General features: G+C 41.7%; 1 protein-coding gene and 1 long non-coding RNA gene across 6 annotated transcripts in view; one reads left to right on the top strand and one right to left on the bottom strand.

Moving 5' to 3' along the window:
• Dync1i2 (dynein cytoplasmic 1 intermediate chain 2) overlaps positions 1-7,042 on the top strand; it is a 55,240-nt gene extending 48,198 nt beyond the window's left edge. For all 5 annotated transcript variants that reach the window (XM_040745555.1, XM_040745554.1, XM_040745557.1 and 2 more), the window contains 3 exons: positions 1,751-1,891; positions 4,929-5,054; positions 6,400-7,042. In XM_040745555.1, coding sequence (XP_040601489.1) covers positions 1,751-1,891; positions 4,929-5,054; positions 6,400-6,513 — 381 coding nt within the window. In that variant the 3' untranslated portion in view covers positions 6,514-7,042. The remainder of the gene's footprint in view (positions 1-1,750; positions 1,892-4,928; positions 5,055-6,399) is intronic.
• On the bottom strand, positions 1,905-3,579 carry LOC121140377. Its single transcript, XR_005877184.1, has 3 exons — positions 3,465-3,579; positions 3,088-3,202; positions 1,905-2,142 (listed from the first exon to the last, which is right to left on the bottom strand). It is a non-coding gene; the product is annotated as an uncharacterized LOC121140377 (long non-coding RNA).
• Positions 7,043-16,272: the final 9,230 nt, after the last annotated feature.

Raw genomic sequence — 16,272 nt, forward strand, 5'->3', positions numbered from 1 at the left:
GTATAGGTCTGATTGTTCTGCACCCTTGTCCACACTTAAAGGGTTTTCTGATGTCTTTTCTTTTAAACTTCCAGTGTGTGAAGTGACATTGCTGGGTGTTTTCATTTGCATCATTGTGATTAAGCACCCTTCCATGAGATTATTGCCTGTGTTGGGAAATGCTCATTGTACTGCCCTTTTCTGCAGAGTCTGGTGCATGCCAGGCAATTGTTCTACCATTGAGCTCTATCCAGCATGTAGGCCATCACTGTTTTTGTTTCCTCCAGTGCTGAAATTGGGTCTAGTGCCTCCAGAGTGCTAAACAAGAGCTCTATCACTAAGCTTCTCTCCCAGTCCCAACCCTAGTCCCCAACATCCACGTTTTTATTAGATATATGGATATGATTGATATGGGTTTATTGTTGTTTTTTGAGACAGGGTTTCTTTGTGTAATAGGTTGTTCTGGAACTCACTGTGTAGATTGTAGATTGTGGCCTTGAACTCACAGAGATCCACCTGCCCCTGCCTCCCAATGCTGGAATCAAAGACATGAGCCACCACTGCCTGGCATGAATATGATTGTTAACAGCTTTGTTTTACAATTTTGATGATAGACCTTAAAACTACCTGGAAATGGAATATTTGAAGTGTTCTATCACCTCAGAAGTCAAAGGCTTTAGAGTCTTTGGTGTGCCAGAAATACCAATGAAGTACCTCTGGGGTGGCTTTACAAAGCTTAGCCGCTGATGGTGTGCACATTCTGGGCAGGAAAGCTGTATCCTTACTCTCATAACAGTGGCTTTAAAAAGAAAAAAAAATCCTCTTCTGAGTTTGGCTTTTTTTTTTTAATATTTTGTTCATTTGGGGAGTGGAGTGTGTGTGTGTGTGTTTGTTAAACATTTTGGGCTACTACAATAATCATGCTATTGACATTAACTGTCATATCTTAAAATTTTAAACTCACAGTTTAAAACTTTTTATTAAGCTGGCAAGATGGTTTAACAGTTGCTTTCCTTGCTTTCCACTCAGCCTGACAACCTGAGCTCAGGCCCCAAGATCCATCTAGTAGATTAGATAAAGAACTTCCTCCCACAGGTTGTCTTCCGACCTCCACACCCACACTCAAGTCTGTCAATTCTAAGAGCATGTGTGACCCAGACACCAGCATGAGACCATGCTTACATCATCAGCACCTGTGGTGCTTGTTATAGATGGAGAGATGCTGAACTCCCCTAGCTGCTGCTGTTCTCAGGCTTCTCATCACGCTACCAAGTGAAGGTCTGTGCCGCAGCTGTCAGTCACTTCTTCCCACACAGATGCTAGTACCGTGCAGGTCTTGTAGTTGGGAGAGCTCCCCCTGCTTACAGCTGGAGTCGGTTTCCCTTTTGCTGGAGACTCTGTGCGGCTTTGCTTTCGCAGTCCTTGTTGCTTTTTCTGCTTCTGTAGAGAGATTTCCAGGTGATTGAAGAAGTACAGTGCCTCTGCTGTCATCTTCCAGCAGCTACTCACTGGCAAGTGTTTTGAAGCATATTCTATTGCTTCTCAAAAACAGTAAGACCTCTACAAGCTAAAAAGGAACTGCAACCTAATACTTGGTTCTTAGTTTATAATGCCAGGTGATTCTATAGAGAAACGAACTACGGGAACATTTCTAGTCTGGGTTGGTATGAAACTGTGCCTACACAATCTGCCGTGTCTTGGTGATAAGTAGTTAAGGTTTTCTATGGGTATCGTATGCTAACTGTGCTAAGAATTAACTTTTCCTTTTCAGAATAACAAGCCTTTGTACTCATTTGAAGATAATTCCGACTATGTTTATGATGTTATGTGGTCACCCACCCACCCAGCCCTGTTTGCCTGTGTGGATGGCATGGGGAGACTGGATCTGTGGAATCTCAACAATGACACAGAGGTGAGCAGTAAAATAACAGAAAATCGGAGATTTATTGAATAATTTGTGAAATTTCTTTTGTCCCAAGGAATGTAAAAGTGCTCTGTGATTGTAGCTTGTTCCCACATAACAAACAGCATGCTGTGCGAATCTGAAGGGACTCCGTGGCCCTGCCGTGCACACTGGGGCCTTCTTTATTTCTGAAAAGCAGCATCGTGTGTCCACTGTCCAGGAGAAGTCCACGGGGCTTGGAATGTGCTTTCATTCATAGGCTAGAAAAAGATAACTACAGATTGTCAAAGGATGCTAGCCAGAATTCTGAATTACCTGTTAGCCTTGAGAAGGTTGTGTATCATTCATAAATGCTAGCCTTCCCTGACTCATTTGAAAGAAAGGAAATAAATTTTGATGGCCCTTTTCCATGAGGGGTTAAGTGAGTATAGAGTACAGAGCTGGGCATGATGCCAGATGCCTGTAAACCTAGCACTTGGGAGGCAGAGGCAAGAGTATCATGAGTTAGAGGCTTCATATGTGGCAAGACCTTGTCTCCAAAATCCAAGGTCTGAAGTGTAACATGTACTCTTCCCTCCTGCTGCCTGGGTCCCACCACTGTCTCAGCCCCCAAATAACACATGAGACACTATATTAATTATGAAACTGTTGGCCGTTTGCTATGGTTTCTCATTGGCTAGCTCTGAATTATTAACCCATAATTACTAATCTATATATTTTTACAAGGACTTATCTTACCGAGGACGCACCCTGATGTGTCCTCTCTTCCTGAGATCACATGGCGACTCTCCATACTTGACTACATTTCCCCAAATCCTCCTCAACTCCTATCCCACCTATCTTGCTTTCCTATTGGCCAACAGTGCTTTGTTCATCAACCAATAAGACAGACTTATTTACAGAATGACATCTCCCATCACTGAAGCTCAGTGGTGGTGATACACACCTTTAGTGCCAGCACTCTGGAGAGAGAGTTCCAGGACAGCCAGAACTACACAGAAACCCTGTCTCAAAGGGGAAAAAAATCCAAGGTCTGGGCATGTGCAAAACCCTGAGTTTAATTCCCGCCACCATAAATAATAATGTAGAAACCAGCACATTCCGTAATTGCTATCCCAACTTTAGTAGTGCAGTTTAACTGTGTCTCTGAGTTATCCTTAGCCAGTTGATAGTCTTAAATGGTTTTAGGTCCCTATATTGCTTACAGGTCACTGGTTAGCAGAAATAATGCTACCAGTTGTCAGTAGTGGTTGTAGAAGAGCGTCCTCTCATTTCTTCTGATTCTTGGTGGCATCTTTCCAGATCCCTGGAAGTCAAGTACTTGGGTATACAAATATGAGGAAAGGAGAGATATGTTGGAAATACAAGAATTTTAATGCTATTATCCCTAGAGTGATGTTTTACTCTTTTGGCTCTTTAGTCTTTTTTGGACTTTTTTGGGGGGTACACCACCCAGCTCCCAAAGAAATCACACCCAGAGGCTTATTCTTAGTTATGAGTGCCTGGCCTTAGCTTGGCTTGTTTCTTGCCAACTTTTCTTAATGTAAATTACCCCATCTGTCTTTGGCCTTGGGGCTTTTACCTTTTTGTATTCCTGTATACAACCTTTTCTCTCCTTACTCCATGTCTGACTGTGTAGCTGGGTGACTGGCCTCTGAAGTCCTTCTCCTTCCTCTCTTGTTCCCCAGTCCTCAAATCCTCTCCTCCCAGATTTCTTTCTCCTCATATTTATCCTCTCTGCCTGCCAGCCCCACCTATTTCTCACTCCTGCCTTGCTAGCTATTGGCCGTTCAGCTCTTTATTAGATCATCAGGTGTTTTAGACAGGCACAGTAACACAGCTTCACAGAGTTAAACAAATGCAACATAAACAAAAGTCACACACTTGAAAATAATATTCCCAACAATTATCTACTGGTTCTGTGCTTTGGGGAGGAACGTTCAAATACTACTAGGAAAAAAGTGAGCTACATAATTAAATTTTGATTGTCCATCTTCTAGAATGGCACAAGTTTGTTTGGCAAGCTCACAAAATTACCCTGGAACTCACTATGTAGAGTAGGCTGGTTTTGAACTCACAGAGATTTACCTGCTTCTACCCCCCACAACCACTCTGGGTGTGGGGATTAAAGGCATGCACTACCATGCCCTGCCCAAGTTTATTTACTTTGTAGTTTACATTTTGCTACCAAATTTATGACGATAATTAAATGAGGATCTTCCCCTTAGTAGTGATTATAATATCTCTGGGCTAATCACTTGGGAAAGACTGATGTAAGCATAAGGACTACTTTAGTGATATTTCAAACTTTTAAGTTTAATTATGCTTTTTGGTCTACATCAGTGAACATTGTTACTCTAGGTGTGACCAAGGTACAATCAGACTCCAGAGCTTGCTGCCCTGATGATGATATCTCTTGCGTTTCTTGGGATTGATTGGGACTTGGGAAAGCTTATTATACTGAAAGTACAAGCTGATTCCCAGAGCTGCTGTCCATCAGATCATCTGGTTTTAGCTGGGGAAGATATAAGCTGCAGAAGTAACTCTTGTCCCCTAAAATTGAACTGTGATCTGTTGAAAATGAGGGAATTGGAAATATATTCTTTAAGATATTTTAAAATGGGTTTTAGTCTAGTGTTTTTAAACAGCTTGACTACTTAAGTTAAACACAAAAAACTTTTACTGAGGGGATATATGCAGCCATGTCAGAATTTCTTAGATAAGTTCTGGGTGTTTTCCCAACCCCTCTTCAAAAGTTGAAGGTAATGTCATCATATTAAATCTCTGAACAGCGGGAAGGTGGGGAAATTTGTTGCTGTTTGTTTGCTTGGGGGTTTGAAGGGATTGGATTTGGTTTTTCGAGACAGGGCTTCTCTGTGTAGCCCTGGCTGTCCTAGAACTCAAGAGATCGGCCTGTCTCTGTCTCCTGAGTACTGGCATTATCTTTTGTCTACTATCATCTGCTTTTTAAAAACCCAGATTGGAGAATAATGACTGTTTTATGTGTTTAGAAACTTTTAAATGTGCTGTATTTTAAATGACCTAGGTACCGACTGCCAGCATTTCTGTGGAGGGAAACCCGGCTCTTAACCGTGTGAGATGGACCCACTCGGGAAGAGAGATTGCTGTGGGTGACTCTGAAGGACAGATTGTCATATATGATGTGGGAGAGGTATGGGACCTGTACTTTTTACACATCTGCTTATTTTTTGCATTCATAGATTTGTTTGAGCCATATAGTAGAAATAAAAGATATCTTTTGATAGGTTTTTTTTTTCAAATATATTTAATGTGTATATGTATGCCTGAGTAGATGTATGTGCACTGTGTGCTTGCAAGAGCCTATGGGGTGTCAGAAGAGGGCATTGGATCCCCTGGAACTGGAGTTCCAGGCTATTGTGAATCACCTTGTGGGTGCTGGGAACCAAACCTGGGTCCTCCGGAAGAGCAGCCAGTGCTCTTAGCCATTCAACCATATCTGCAGCCCCTTTCCATAGTTCTTAGGTAACCCTGAGAAACGTGAGCAGGCACAAAGGCATGAGATGGAGCTGCGCAGGGCGAGTTGAGCTCTCTTGTCACTGCCTGACTGGACACAGCACCCAGGGACACAGTGCTCAGGACTTAGTTCTTCCTTTTCGGTTCTGACCAGAGCCTCTGGATCTTTTCTTCATCATTATTCCCCATCTTATTCTGATCCTTTGTGGCTACAGCAGTCAGATGCGGACGAGAGATCATTTAGAGCAGCCGTTTGGACAGTGTGCACAGATGCTATTGAAAATCTGTGGTTAGTCAAGCTTAACACTAACTTAATGTGAATTGCCACATTTGGCTAGTAACTACCCTTTTAGATATTGTAGACTGAGAAGCAAGTCTGTCCACTGGCCACATTGGATGATTTGTGCCCTGCTGTGGCAGTGTTATTCTCTAGATAATATAAGAGCAACTATAGGGAAATTTGGGTTGCCTCTGTGAGGCAGAAGCACCATAAACTTTATTTTCTTCTTTGCTCTTTAGTCAACGCTATGCTAAGTAGCAATACTGTAACTTCTCAGAAAGGAGTTAGGGAATCAAGACAGAGTACCTCTTCTATTCCAAACAAACCCTGTGTTTGGTTTATTAGATTTTTTATTTAAATTAAAAACAATTTTATTTTACATACCAATTCCTGTTCCCCTCTCCTTCCTGTTCTCCCATTACACTAAAAAATTTTGAAGGAATTTCTCTCAATCAACAAGTCCATAGAGGTGCCAGGCAGTCTGTTGACAAAGCATCGTTGTTACTGTCCTTGCGCTGTGGTGGTAACAGCAAACTCATGTCTGAGCTGTCATGACATGTTTCAGAAACACTGTCTTTTGTTTAAAAATGTTGTAAATCATTGTTACAGTCTCGGTGATTATGGAAAGGTCCTTTGGGTCAGTTATTAATTTTTAATGGAAAAATTATTTGAAAACAGAGTAATAGTAAAGACGATGATCTTTTCTTTTGTTGCTCAGCAAACATTGTCTTTCTTTTAACAGCAGATCGCTGTTCCCCGAAATGATGAATGGGCAAGATTTGGCCGAACACTCGCAGAAATTAATGCAAACCGAGCTGATGCAGAGGAGGAGGCGGCAGCTCGAATCCCTGCCTAGCCATGAAAGTGGGCTGTAGCCTCAGTGAATGTGTCACAGATGATTAAGTAGATCCTAAACTGTTTGCATGCTTCTGATTAAATGAGTATTAAAAGAAAATTCCATGGATAAACTGGGTTTAATGCAGGAAACAAAGCTTACAATGCCCCTTTTATATTCATTTTGTTTTGGATTGGTGTTATTTTTAATACTGCTGACGACTTTACAGAATGAAGCCTTTTCTGAATTCTAACGCATAGGTGTATATTAATTATTCTTTTGGATTCTTTTCAACTTGTAATACTATATACAATTATTTCTAAAGCACAGACTAAATAGGTTCTGCATATTTCTAAATAACCACAATTCCTTATTATGCAATACAGTGTATAATTCCTTGTCGATTATGTTCTCACTGCCTTCACTGGAGAAACATTGTTCTTAGTTCCAGCATGCATTCACCTACCTGTTTCAAGTTTCATTTTGATGCCCTTCTCCTTCTCTATAGTTCTATGGTAGTTATCTATAAATAAAAACAAATATGTATTAACTTTTCAAATTTTCATTTTTACTTCTTGAAATTTGAGATTTTTCTCTTATAATTTTTTTTAAAGTTCTTAATGCAGACAGCCACCTTAAATCCCATGCGACCTTAAATACACACATACAGGGATAATGTCACCCTCCCTGGGCATTGCGAACTCATGTTAGATAATTTGTCAGTGGAGACTTTCTCTTAGGTTAGCTTTTGCTTGACTCTGTTACTTTCCTTCCATCTCTGTTCTAAAGACTAAGTGCACAGCTCCTTCATTTGCACTGATTGTGACGGCTGTGCATGTAAGCTCTTTCACAGTAAGCCACCTTGGAGGGAAGCTTGCCCACAGGTGCAGCAGCCACAGAGGAGCTGTGCTCAGTGACCACACTCTGCCCTTAAATCCTCTCCATCTTGGCATTTGCTCACACAGCTTTACAAATGTGCAAGGCAAATGGCAGGTGTCTACACTGGTGTGGGAGTCACCTGTCTCAGGATGAGGGAAGGCTGGCATGCTCCTGGAAGATCTACATACTCTGAGCTGTCCTTTCTTGATCCCTACTTTAAACCCTTGAGTTTAACTTTTCACTCGACAGAATGTGAACTAAAAGGTTAGAGTCAGAATTTGAACTTTTTAAATTTTGGTTTATTAACAAGGATTTGTTGAGAGAGGATTCTCCATAGCAAAACTTCTACACAGCAGAAACTCTGCATAACAGAAATTCTTCATTGGTACTCTGTGGTGTAAGGAGTAATTGGTAAGAAATACTAGACCCAAACTACAGTTCTGTCTTTGACATCTGTGAGAAGTGTGATGTTAGCCAAGCCTGAACCTTATTCTTGTATTTATGAAGTGTCAATCACATTATTTCTTTGTTACCTCCCAGCTCTAAAATTATTAACCTTATTTGTGTCAGTCACTTTAGAATATTTAGTTTTCATGAATTGACCACCTCCCCCAACACTTAGTTGCCTGTTATATACAAAAAAAAAATCTCAAATCAGCTCATGGTGGTTATGTCTAAGTTCTAAGTTCAGGGTCAGCAGAGCCCACTGTCATGCTGTAGAACTCATATAGTAGAAGAAAAGGGGAAATACAAAACATAATGTTGAGTGAGGTTGGAAATTGATGTAGCAAATCAAATGGCCACTGGTCTCAAGTTCTTTTATAAAAGAAAAAGGGGATGGAGAGTTTGCTTGTCAATTAAGAGCACACTGGCTGTTCTTCAGGAGGACCTGAGTTCAATTCTCACCACCCAAATGGCAGCTCATAACCATCTGTAACTCCAGTTCCTAGGAATATAACACCCTCTTCTGGCCTCAATGAGCACAAGGCATACACACATGTGATGTACAAACACACAGGCAAAAACAACTATATACATAAACATTTTTAATTAAAAAAAAAGACAGTTGGCGAGTATTTATAAAATACTTACTGCCAAGGAGTTTTTATTTAGGAGACTAATTTCTCCTCACCCTGCAGAAGAGCTTATGTAGACCATTGCCTATTCAGCCTCACTGTGCATTTTTATGAACACATGCATTTATTGTAAGGAATCATCTTTGGGGTCTGTAATAATTTCAAGAATAACATTCACTCTGTCAGCATTCTGAGGCTGTTTTAACTGGCGCACACGATTGATGAGATTAAGTTAGCTGGGATGGGCCAATCATGCATTTTTACTTTTAGGCGTGCAAGGCCTTTGTCATTTTGAAAACTACATTGTGACATAAATTGTAGCCTACTTGTGATCAGTTAAACTTTTTCCTGGGCAGGAAACAAGTCTCAAGTTTCTGACTGACTTCCTGGATTTTGTTGTTTCTCCACTTTTGAGTGGGATGTTCAAGATTATCACCCTTATTTGTGTTGATGAAACAAGCATACACAGTTTTTCAACAGTAATAACTTGCAATCAATCTGAGATCACTTTTAGTATCATTCACCAGTAGAAGCTTTTTTCCTTTGCAGAGAAAGTTTGGTGAGACTGTGTAGAAAATGTCTGTAATAGCACTGAGAACTGTATCTCGAAGGGACGAGCAGCTTAAAGTGGAGGAGGGAGAGCCGAAGCAGAGCAGTGCAGGGGTGACGGGTCCCCTTCTTTGAATGCTTTCCTTTGTTCTCTACCCCCTAGATAGACCACTTCCCCATGCAGAGACTCTAAGTCTGTCAGGCACATCCCCCCCCCACACACACACACATCCGTCTTTCTCTTGGACAATTGAAAATGTCTTCATAATCCCGGTGTTTCAGGGTTGGCTTTGGAGTGATTTTCTAACTGGAAAAGCTGCATAATTAGATACATGTTACACTGGAGCTCAGTTACAGCTCCCACTGCATACTCTCATGGGCATCCAAGGTGTGGTCTTACACATCTTGAGCAGAGGCCTAGGGTTTAAAAGCCCATAGCGCTGGGGCTTTTGATGAGTTACAGAGTTCCGGTTGAGGTAGTGTCTGTTTCTGTTTTAATCCAAGCTATATAACTTTTAAGAAAGAAACCCGCCCTTTTGAGCTGTCAGCGTGCTGAATGTTACAGCTTTGGGAAAATACTCCCAAGTAGAGCCCTACATTTGACTCATAAAAAATAAAAAATACATTTTTTAAAAATCCTAGAAATAGGCAAACCCCTTGCACAGGAACCTGCACTCCCATTAAGCTCAGGACCGCAGCGTGGAGAACAATAGAAGGAAATCTGGCATTACAGCCAAATAAAATCAGAAAAAAAATCCTGGCAAGATGACACAACAATTAGGACACTTGCCACCAAGCCTGACCTGAGTTTGATCTCTGGGACTTCATAGTAGGAGACAGCTAGCTCCTACAATTTGTCCCTTCACATGCATGTGTGCATGCACACTCAACGCACACACAAATGTAATTTCTCTTATTATCATCAATGCTGGGAGATAAATTACTCAAACATCTGACTTACAGATCTGAGGGAATTAATGTTGTCCTAAAGGCACTATAGAAAGAACATCCCGGGCCTGGAAAGATGGCTTATTGCTTAAGAATGCTTGCTGCTCTTGCAGAGCACTTGAGTTCAGTTCCCAGCACCCACATCCCATATCCCACAGCTCACAGCTGCCTGTAACTCCGGCTCTAAGGGATCTGACACCCTCTTCTGGCCTCCATGGGCATCTGCACTCATGTGTTCAGACACACACATATAACACAACTTAAAAGTGTTTTGACAGAAGGAACATGGAGGGGCTGGAGAGGTGGCAGAGCAGTTAAAGTGCTTGTCTAGAGAACAGCACAACCAGAGCTCAGATCCCCAGAGCCAACTAAGAGCCAGCCGGGAAGGGCGGCTCACCTGCAACTCCAGAAGTCTAGACAGGGATCCTGGAGCATGGGAACATGCATGCACACACACATACATGAAAAAGACAAAGGAAAATCATGTGCTGTATTTCAGTTGACACATTAAATAGCATTCTTTTAATCTACTACCCCAAAGTGGTAATAACTTTCCTACTGTAGCATAGACTTTAAAAATCCTCTTTTGATATTTAGGGAACATGTTGTGGGATCAGTTTTAGAAAGAGATTACCCAGTCCCGAGCAGAATGCCAGTTGCAAGACTCCATGGTCATCTAATCACAATGTTTTTCACAGTAAGCCAGTGCTCTCAGACCTAATGTTTGAATTTCAGATCTTTAAATTCCCTTTCTAACTTGCCGTGTTCCCAATTCTTCGACCTGAAAGTCCGAATGGATGGCAGGCATTTAAGTTTTCAGTATGTCGCTTCTAGCCACGGAGAGTTTCACCACAGCCAATCGGCAATCTTTTACAAACTTTGGTAAAATTATAGTATTTTGTGTTGTTAGTTTCCTAGCAGGAATCTCAGTTTGGGCTTTTTAATATTCCATTACCAGTTCCCAGTTAGAGCCTGGAACAGCTTGCTCCCAGGTAAGCTTGCTGAAAGATCTATTTCGCTTTGTGAGGTCATTTATTCAGGTCTCTGGGAATGTATTATGCTGCCTCTCTCATAATGTACTTGATTTGGCCGGAAAGCTGTGGGGCAGTGATTGTGTGGGGTGGAGAACACACCTGCACTGCACCAGGCGTGCAGAGACCTGACCCTGTGACTGGAAATCAGGAATGCCACTGGGAAGACGCTGATAGCAAGTCATTTTATCTCTTGTGGACTTTTATACTGAGTCTTTGAGTACTTCTTTTTTTCTGAGCAAAGTAATGGAAATGCTCTGGAATGAGAGTTTTTATACTTAAAGATGGCCTGATAGAAGAGAAAGACTCTTCCAAGACAAGGCATGGTGGTGCATGTCTGTGATCCCAGCATTGAGGCCAGCCTGGGCAGCAGAGTGTAGCACAAATTCTCTTTGGCCTTAATAATAAAAACTCGAGGTCAGTTATCGGGGTGAAAGCAGAAGGATCAGAGAAGCAGAGCGGCCAGCCACTGGAGTCCCTGTCCTTACACTGCCTCCTCAGACTGACTGCCCTGCCTTATATTCCTCTCTCCGCCCAGCCATATCACTTCCTGTCTCCACCTCCCTAGTGCTGGGATTAAAGTCATGTGACTCCCAAGTGGTGAGATTAAAGTCATGTGACTCCCAAGTAGTGGGATTAAAGGTGTGGGCCACCACTGCTTGGCTGTTTCTCATTTAGACTGGGTCAATCTCGTGTAGCCCCGGGGTGACCTTGAACTCACAAAGTTTCCCTGCTCTGCATCCCCAGTGCTGAGGTTAAAAGCATGCCACACCACTGCCCAGCTAGTGTTTCTAAAATAAGGAAAACAATTGGTTTCTGTGGCATGTACATGTGAAGACTTTGCAAAATGCAAATAGTTTATTTTTAGTTTCTTTGTTAAAGAATTTGAGATTGGGGGTCTGGGGGATAGGAGGGCCAGGATTTCACTGTGTAGCTCCGGTTTACCAGGAACTCATTATATAGACCAAGCTGACCTCGGACTCATGGAGATCCACCGTGCCTATCCCCCTAGCCTGTATTTTCAAACTTTGTAACAGGAGCTCATCTTTAAAGGGTCCAAAAGGAGTTATTCTCTCAAGTACTCTCATCACAGAGTGAGCCCTCATAAGTCACCTGATGTTGAGGAATGCTGAGTCGAGGGACAAGTTACATATACAACATGGCCTGTGACATCTAGAACCTTAGAAACAAGGAAGTGGGAGTCCTTCTATATAGCCACAGAGCAGAACCCAGTGACCTGCCTGAGAAGTTCAGCATCAGTGACCTGATATTTACAGTACCCTAACCCTTTCCAAGGGAAATGACGTGCTCACTGGGGAAATGATCACTACAAGGAGGCACCATGCTCTGCACAGCTCTAGAGACTGACCTAACTAGGGCGGCACAGGGGCAAAGAAATGGCAGACACAGACCAGCTGGGCTTGGGGACCAGGGTTCTGCTAGAGAAGTCAGCACCCTGCTAGCTCAGTGTGTTTATTATCTGTGAGCAGGGAGGCAGGATGGTTGCATACAGCTGAACATGGAGGCAGCTCTAGCCAATCTCATTAGAAGGGGTCTACAAGGGAACAGCCTTCAAGCTGTGACCAGATTGAGGGAGGCTGTGATGGAGTTCTCTGAGCACACCGTCGGCATCCACACTTGGACCAGAGGGAAGCTTTGCCATCCCTCTGAACCTGCTTTGCCACCACCGTGGCGCTGAGGCTTTGCGATTCTTGATGTAGCTGTCCCCATACCAAACAGTACACATTCACTCAGAACTTGGAGCCATGGAAGAAGCCCTGATATTAATCTCGCGGGAATAGCCCTCCATCGCCATTTGCCTGGCTCAGTTACTATATCTAAAACATCATCTCCAGCACAGATCAAACCTTATACAATGAACACCAGTTACACTAGTTTGCTTCTCCGTTGCTGTGATAAACACACAGAGACCAAAAGCAACTTGGGAGGAAAGGACTTATTTGGCTCCCAGCCTCCAGTCCATAACTGAGAAGTCAAAGCAGGAACAGAACTGCTCACTGGTTCCCTTGCTCTGATTTGTTCAACTCCCTTCCTCATGCTACCCAGGACTCCCTCCCCAGGGATGGCACTACCCACAGTGGGCTGGACCTCCTTCCTACATCAATTAGCATTTAAGAGAATATCTTCACAGCATGCCACCAAGCCAACCCAATGGGGGAAATTCTTTGGTTGAGGCTCCTTCCCAGCTGTGTCAGGTTGATAGCTGAGAAGCTGACTATGACATCACTGAACAAAAATCTTGCTGCAATGACCAGGCCTTTATTAATGGGTTTCATGTCCGCTAATGTCTGAATGTAAATCACAAATTTGTCAGCACATTGTGGGGTCATTAGACAGATTTGTAGGAGTCTGCATTTTCTTAAGGTAAAAGTTTCCTTTGTTTGATTATTTTATTTTGGAGTGGGAGGCTAGGATTCTGTTCTGGGCCAAGCTCCGTGATACTTGTGGCCTCAGCATCCTGGGCAGTTGGAATTACAGGCACATTGCCACTTTTTACTCACGGAAGTCTATCTATATGAACCTGTTTAGAAGGCTGTAAAGCATTGGTTCTCAACCTTCCTAACACTGAAACACTTTAATACAGTTCCTCATGTTGTGGTGACCCTGAACCACAAAGTTATTTTCGTTGCTATGTCCTAACTGTAAGTTTGCTATTGTTATGAACTGTAATGTGTGTTTTCCCATGGTCTTGGGTAACCTGTGTGAAAGGATAATTTGACTCACAGATTGAGAACCCCTGCTGTAAAATGTCTGCGTGAACATGATAAAGACAAGTGTGATAGAGCACACCTGTAATCCCTATACTTTGAAGGTTGAAGAAGGAGGATGAGAAATTTCAGCCTAGGCTACATAGTGAGACTCTTGTGGGGGAGGCAAGGAACAAGGGATTATCATGATTCAGGCTTCCAGAAAAGTGCTTCTAGAACCTTACTCTTTGATTATTGCAAATGACTGGAAGAAACTGGTTAGATAGAAATAAATATTCATCTCAAGAAGTTGGGGAGGGAGCAAAATAAATCCAAGGAAATAGAACAGTCAAGGGCAGGAATCAAGGCAATAGAAATACAATCAGAAGGATTAGTAAAGCTAAGGTTACTGCTGTGCAAAAATTTGGACAATATCAAAAATCAAAAGGCACAAATACATCAGAAGTGAGGAGAAATGCCTTATTGATCAGTAAATATATTTCCAGAGTCTAAATTAACTGTGACTTTGAATCTATATCTAAGAGCTGAAGTTCTCAAAATCTGAAGACTTGACAGAAGAAAAAAAAAAAAAAAAAAAGAGGCTTCCAGGGACCATCATGTATAACCAGATAAGAAGACAAAAAAATTCCAGGGACTGTCAGGCATAACTGGATAAGAAGACAAAAAAAGAGATATATACTTAGACAATCATTTAAAACAAAGAAAAATCATGATACAACCAACAACCAATTTGTTTATTTAAAATAATATCATAAACAGGATTACACTCCAAATGTTTTCAGAAAAAGCCTGCCAGCCAAGAATTTTATATCCAGCAAAACCATCTTCCAAAAATAAAGAGAAAATGACATAATGGCAGGAATAATGGTAGAGACTATATATTGCTAGCCAGCCTGCTTGTAAATTGCTAAAGGAAATCCTATCTGAAAAGAAATGACAGTAGAGGGTGACTCATATGCACAAGAGATAGAGATGGGGGAAAAATAGACAATACTAAAGACTGAAGGCATGTTTTCTTCAATAGAGTTAAAATATAACTGCAAAGAACAATAATGTGAAGGGGGACGTCATAATATGTAAGAACAGATGTGCACAAGAGCTCAGGGAGGAAATAGAGCTTTATGTTTCCTGAAATATTTATCACCAGAAATAGAGAATTTTTATAAATTAGCATTTATTATAACCTATAATCACTAAGGAAATAGCTTGAAAGATAGAGAATTCAGTTACACACTATAAAATATGTATTTTATAGAAGGATCATGAAGAGAGAGCATGCTGGGTCTGCAGCTCAGTGAAGGGGTGCTCCCTTAGTTTGTGCAAAGCCCTGGGTCGAATATACAACACTAAAAGGAGAGGGAGGGGGGAGGGAAGAAGGAGAAAGAAAATAAAGGAAAGGTCGAAGGGGTAGGGGGACAGAGGAGGGAGAGTGGAAGGGAAGGAAAGAAGGAAGGACAAAAAGCTTTGGGAAACAAAACTACCAACACCGACTACAAGCTGAAGGATGTGAGATCCACTCACTATAGTTGTATTTTGGGCATAGTGGCACACAACCTTAATCCCTGACTCAGGAGGCAGAGGCAACGTTCCAGATCAGCATGAACTATATAGCAAGACTGTCTAAATCTAAAGAAGTGGTGGCGTGCCTTGAAGCATTGAATACACCAGAAACAATAAAATCCTTAGGAATAAATTGTAGAAGTATACCAGACCTGTACTCTGAAAACTACAGTCGTGAATAAGATTTAAAAGATTTATGTAGCTAGAAGAACTTCCAAGCAGGTGACAGGAAGACTCACACATGTTAGGACTGCAGTTGTCCCCAAGTGACCTCTAGGGTTTCAACAAGATTCCTATCAAAACAGCTTGATTAAAAGATAATAAAAAGAATTGGCGAGATGGGCCTAGAGAGATGGCTCAGTGGTTGAGAGCACCCCTGCTCTTCTAAAGGATCCAAATCTGGTCCCCAGTACCAATATCAGACATCTCACAACTGCCTGTAATTCTAGCTCTACGAGATCAATATCTCGTTCTGGCCTCTGTGGGTACTGAATATACATGACCTACACAGAAACATACAGACATTCACCTAAATTTTTTCTAAAAGCTGGCAAGCTAATCTTAAATATTATATAAAATGGCAAAGAAAAATCCAACATAACCAAAACAATTTTGGAAAGGAACTAAGATGAATTATTTATACCTCCCCATTTCAGAACTGAATTTGGAGCTGCAGTGATCAAGATGATGGTGTTGGTATACACAGAGTGGTATAGATGAATTAGGATCTACACATAAATCCTTACATGCATGGTCGATTCATTGAGAAGAAAATGAGACAACTGGATTTCCACATGAAAATTAATTTAGGTACTCACTTCACACAAAAATAACTCAGAACAGGGCATAGCGACATATGCCTGTAATCACAGCACTTGGGGAGTAGAAACAGGCAGATCTCTGTGAGTTCAAGGCCAGCCTGGTCAACACAACAAGTTCCAGGACAAATAGGCCAGCATTAAAACTTTTTTTTAAGACAATATACCTTAATGTGAGAACTGAGCTACA

This window comes from Mesocricetus auratus, unplaced genomic scaffold (genome assembly GCF_017639785.1).
Source record: "Mesocricetus auratus isolate SY011 unplaced genomic scaffold, BCM_Maur_2.0 Super-Scaffold_100004, whole genome shotgun sequence".
In the NCBI taxonomy this organism is placed as follows: Eukaryota; Metazoa; Chordata; class Mammalia; order Rodentia; family Cricetidae; genus Mesocricetus; species Mesocricetus auratus.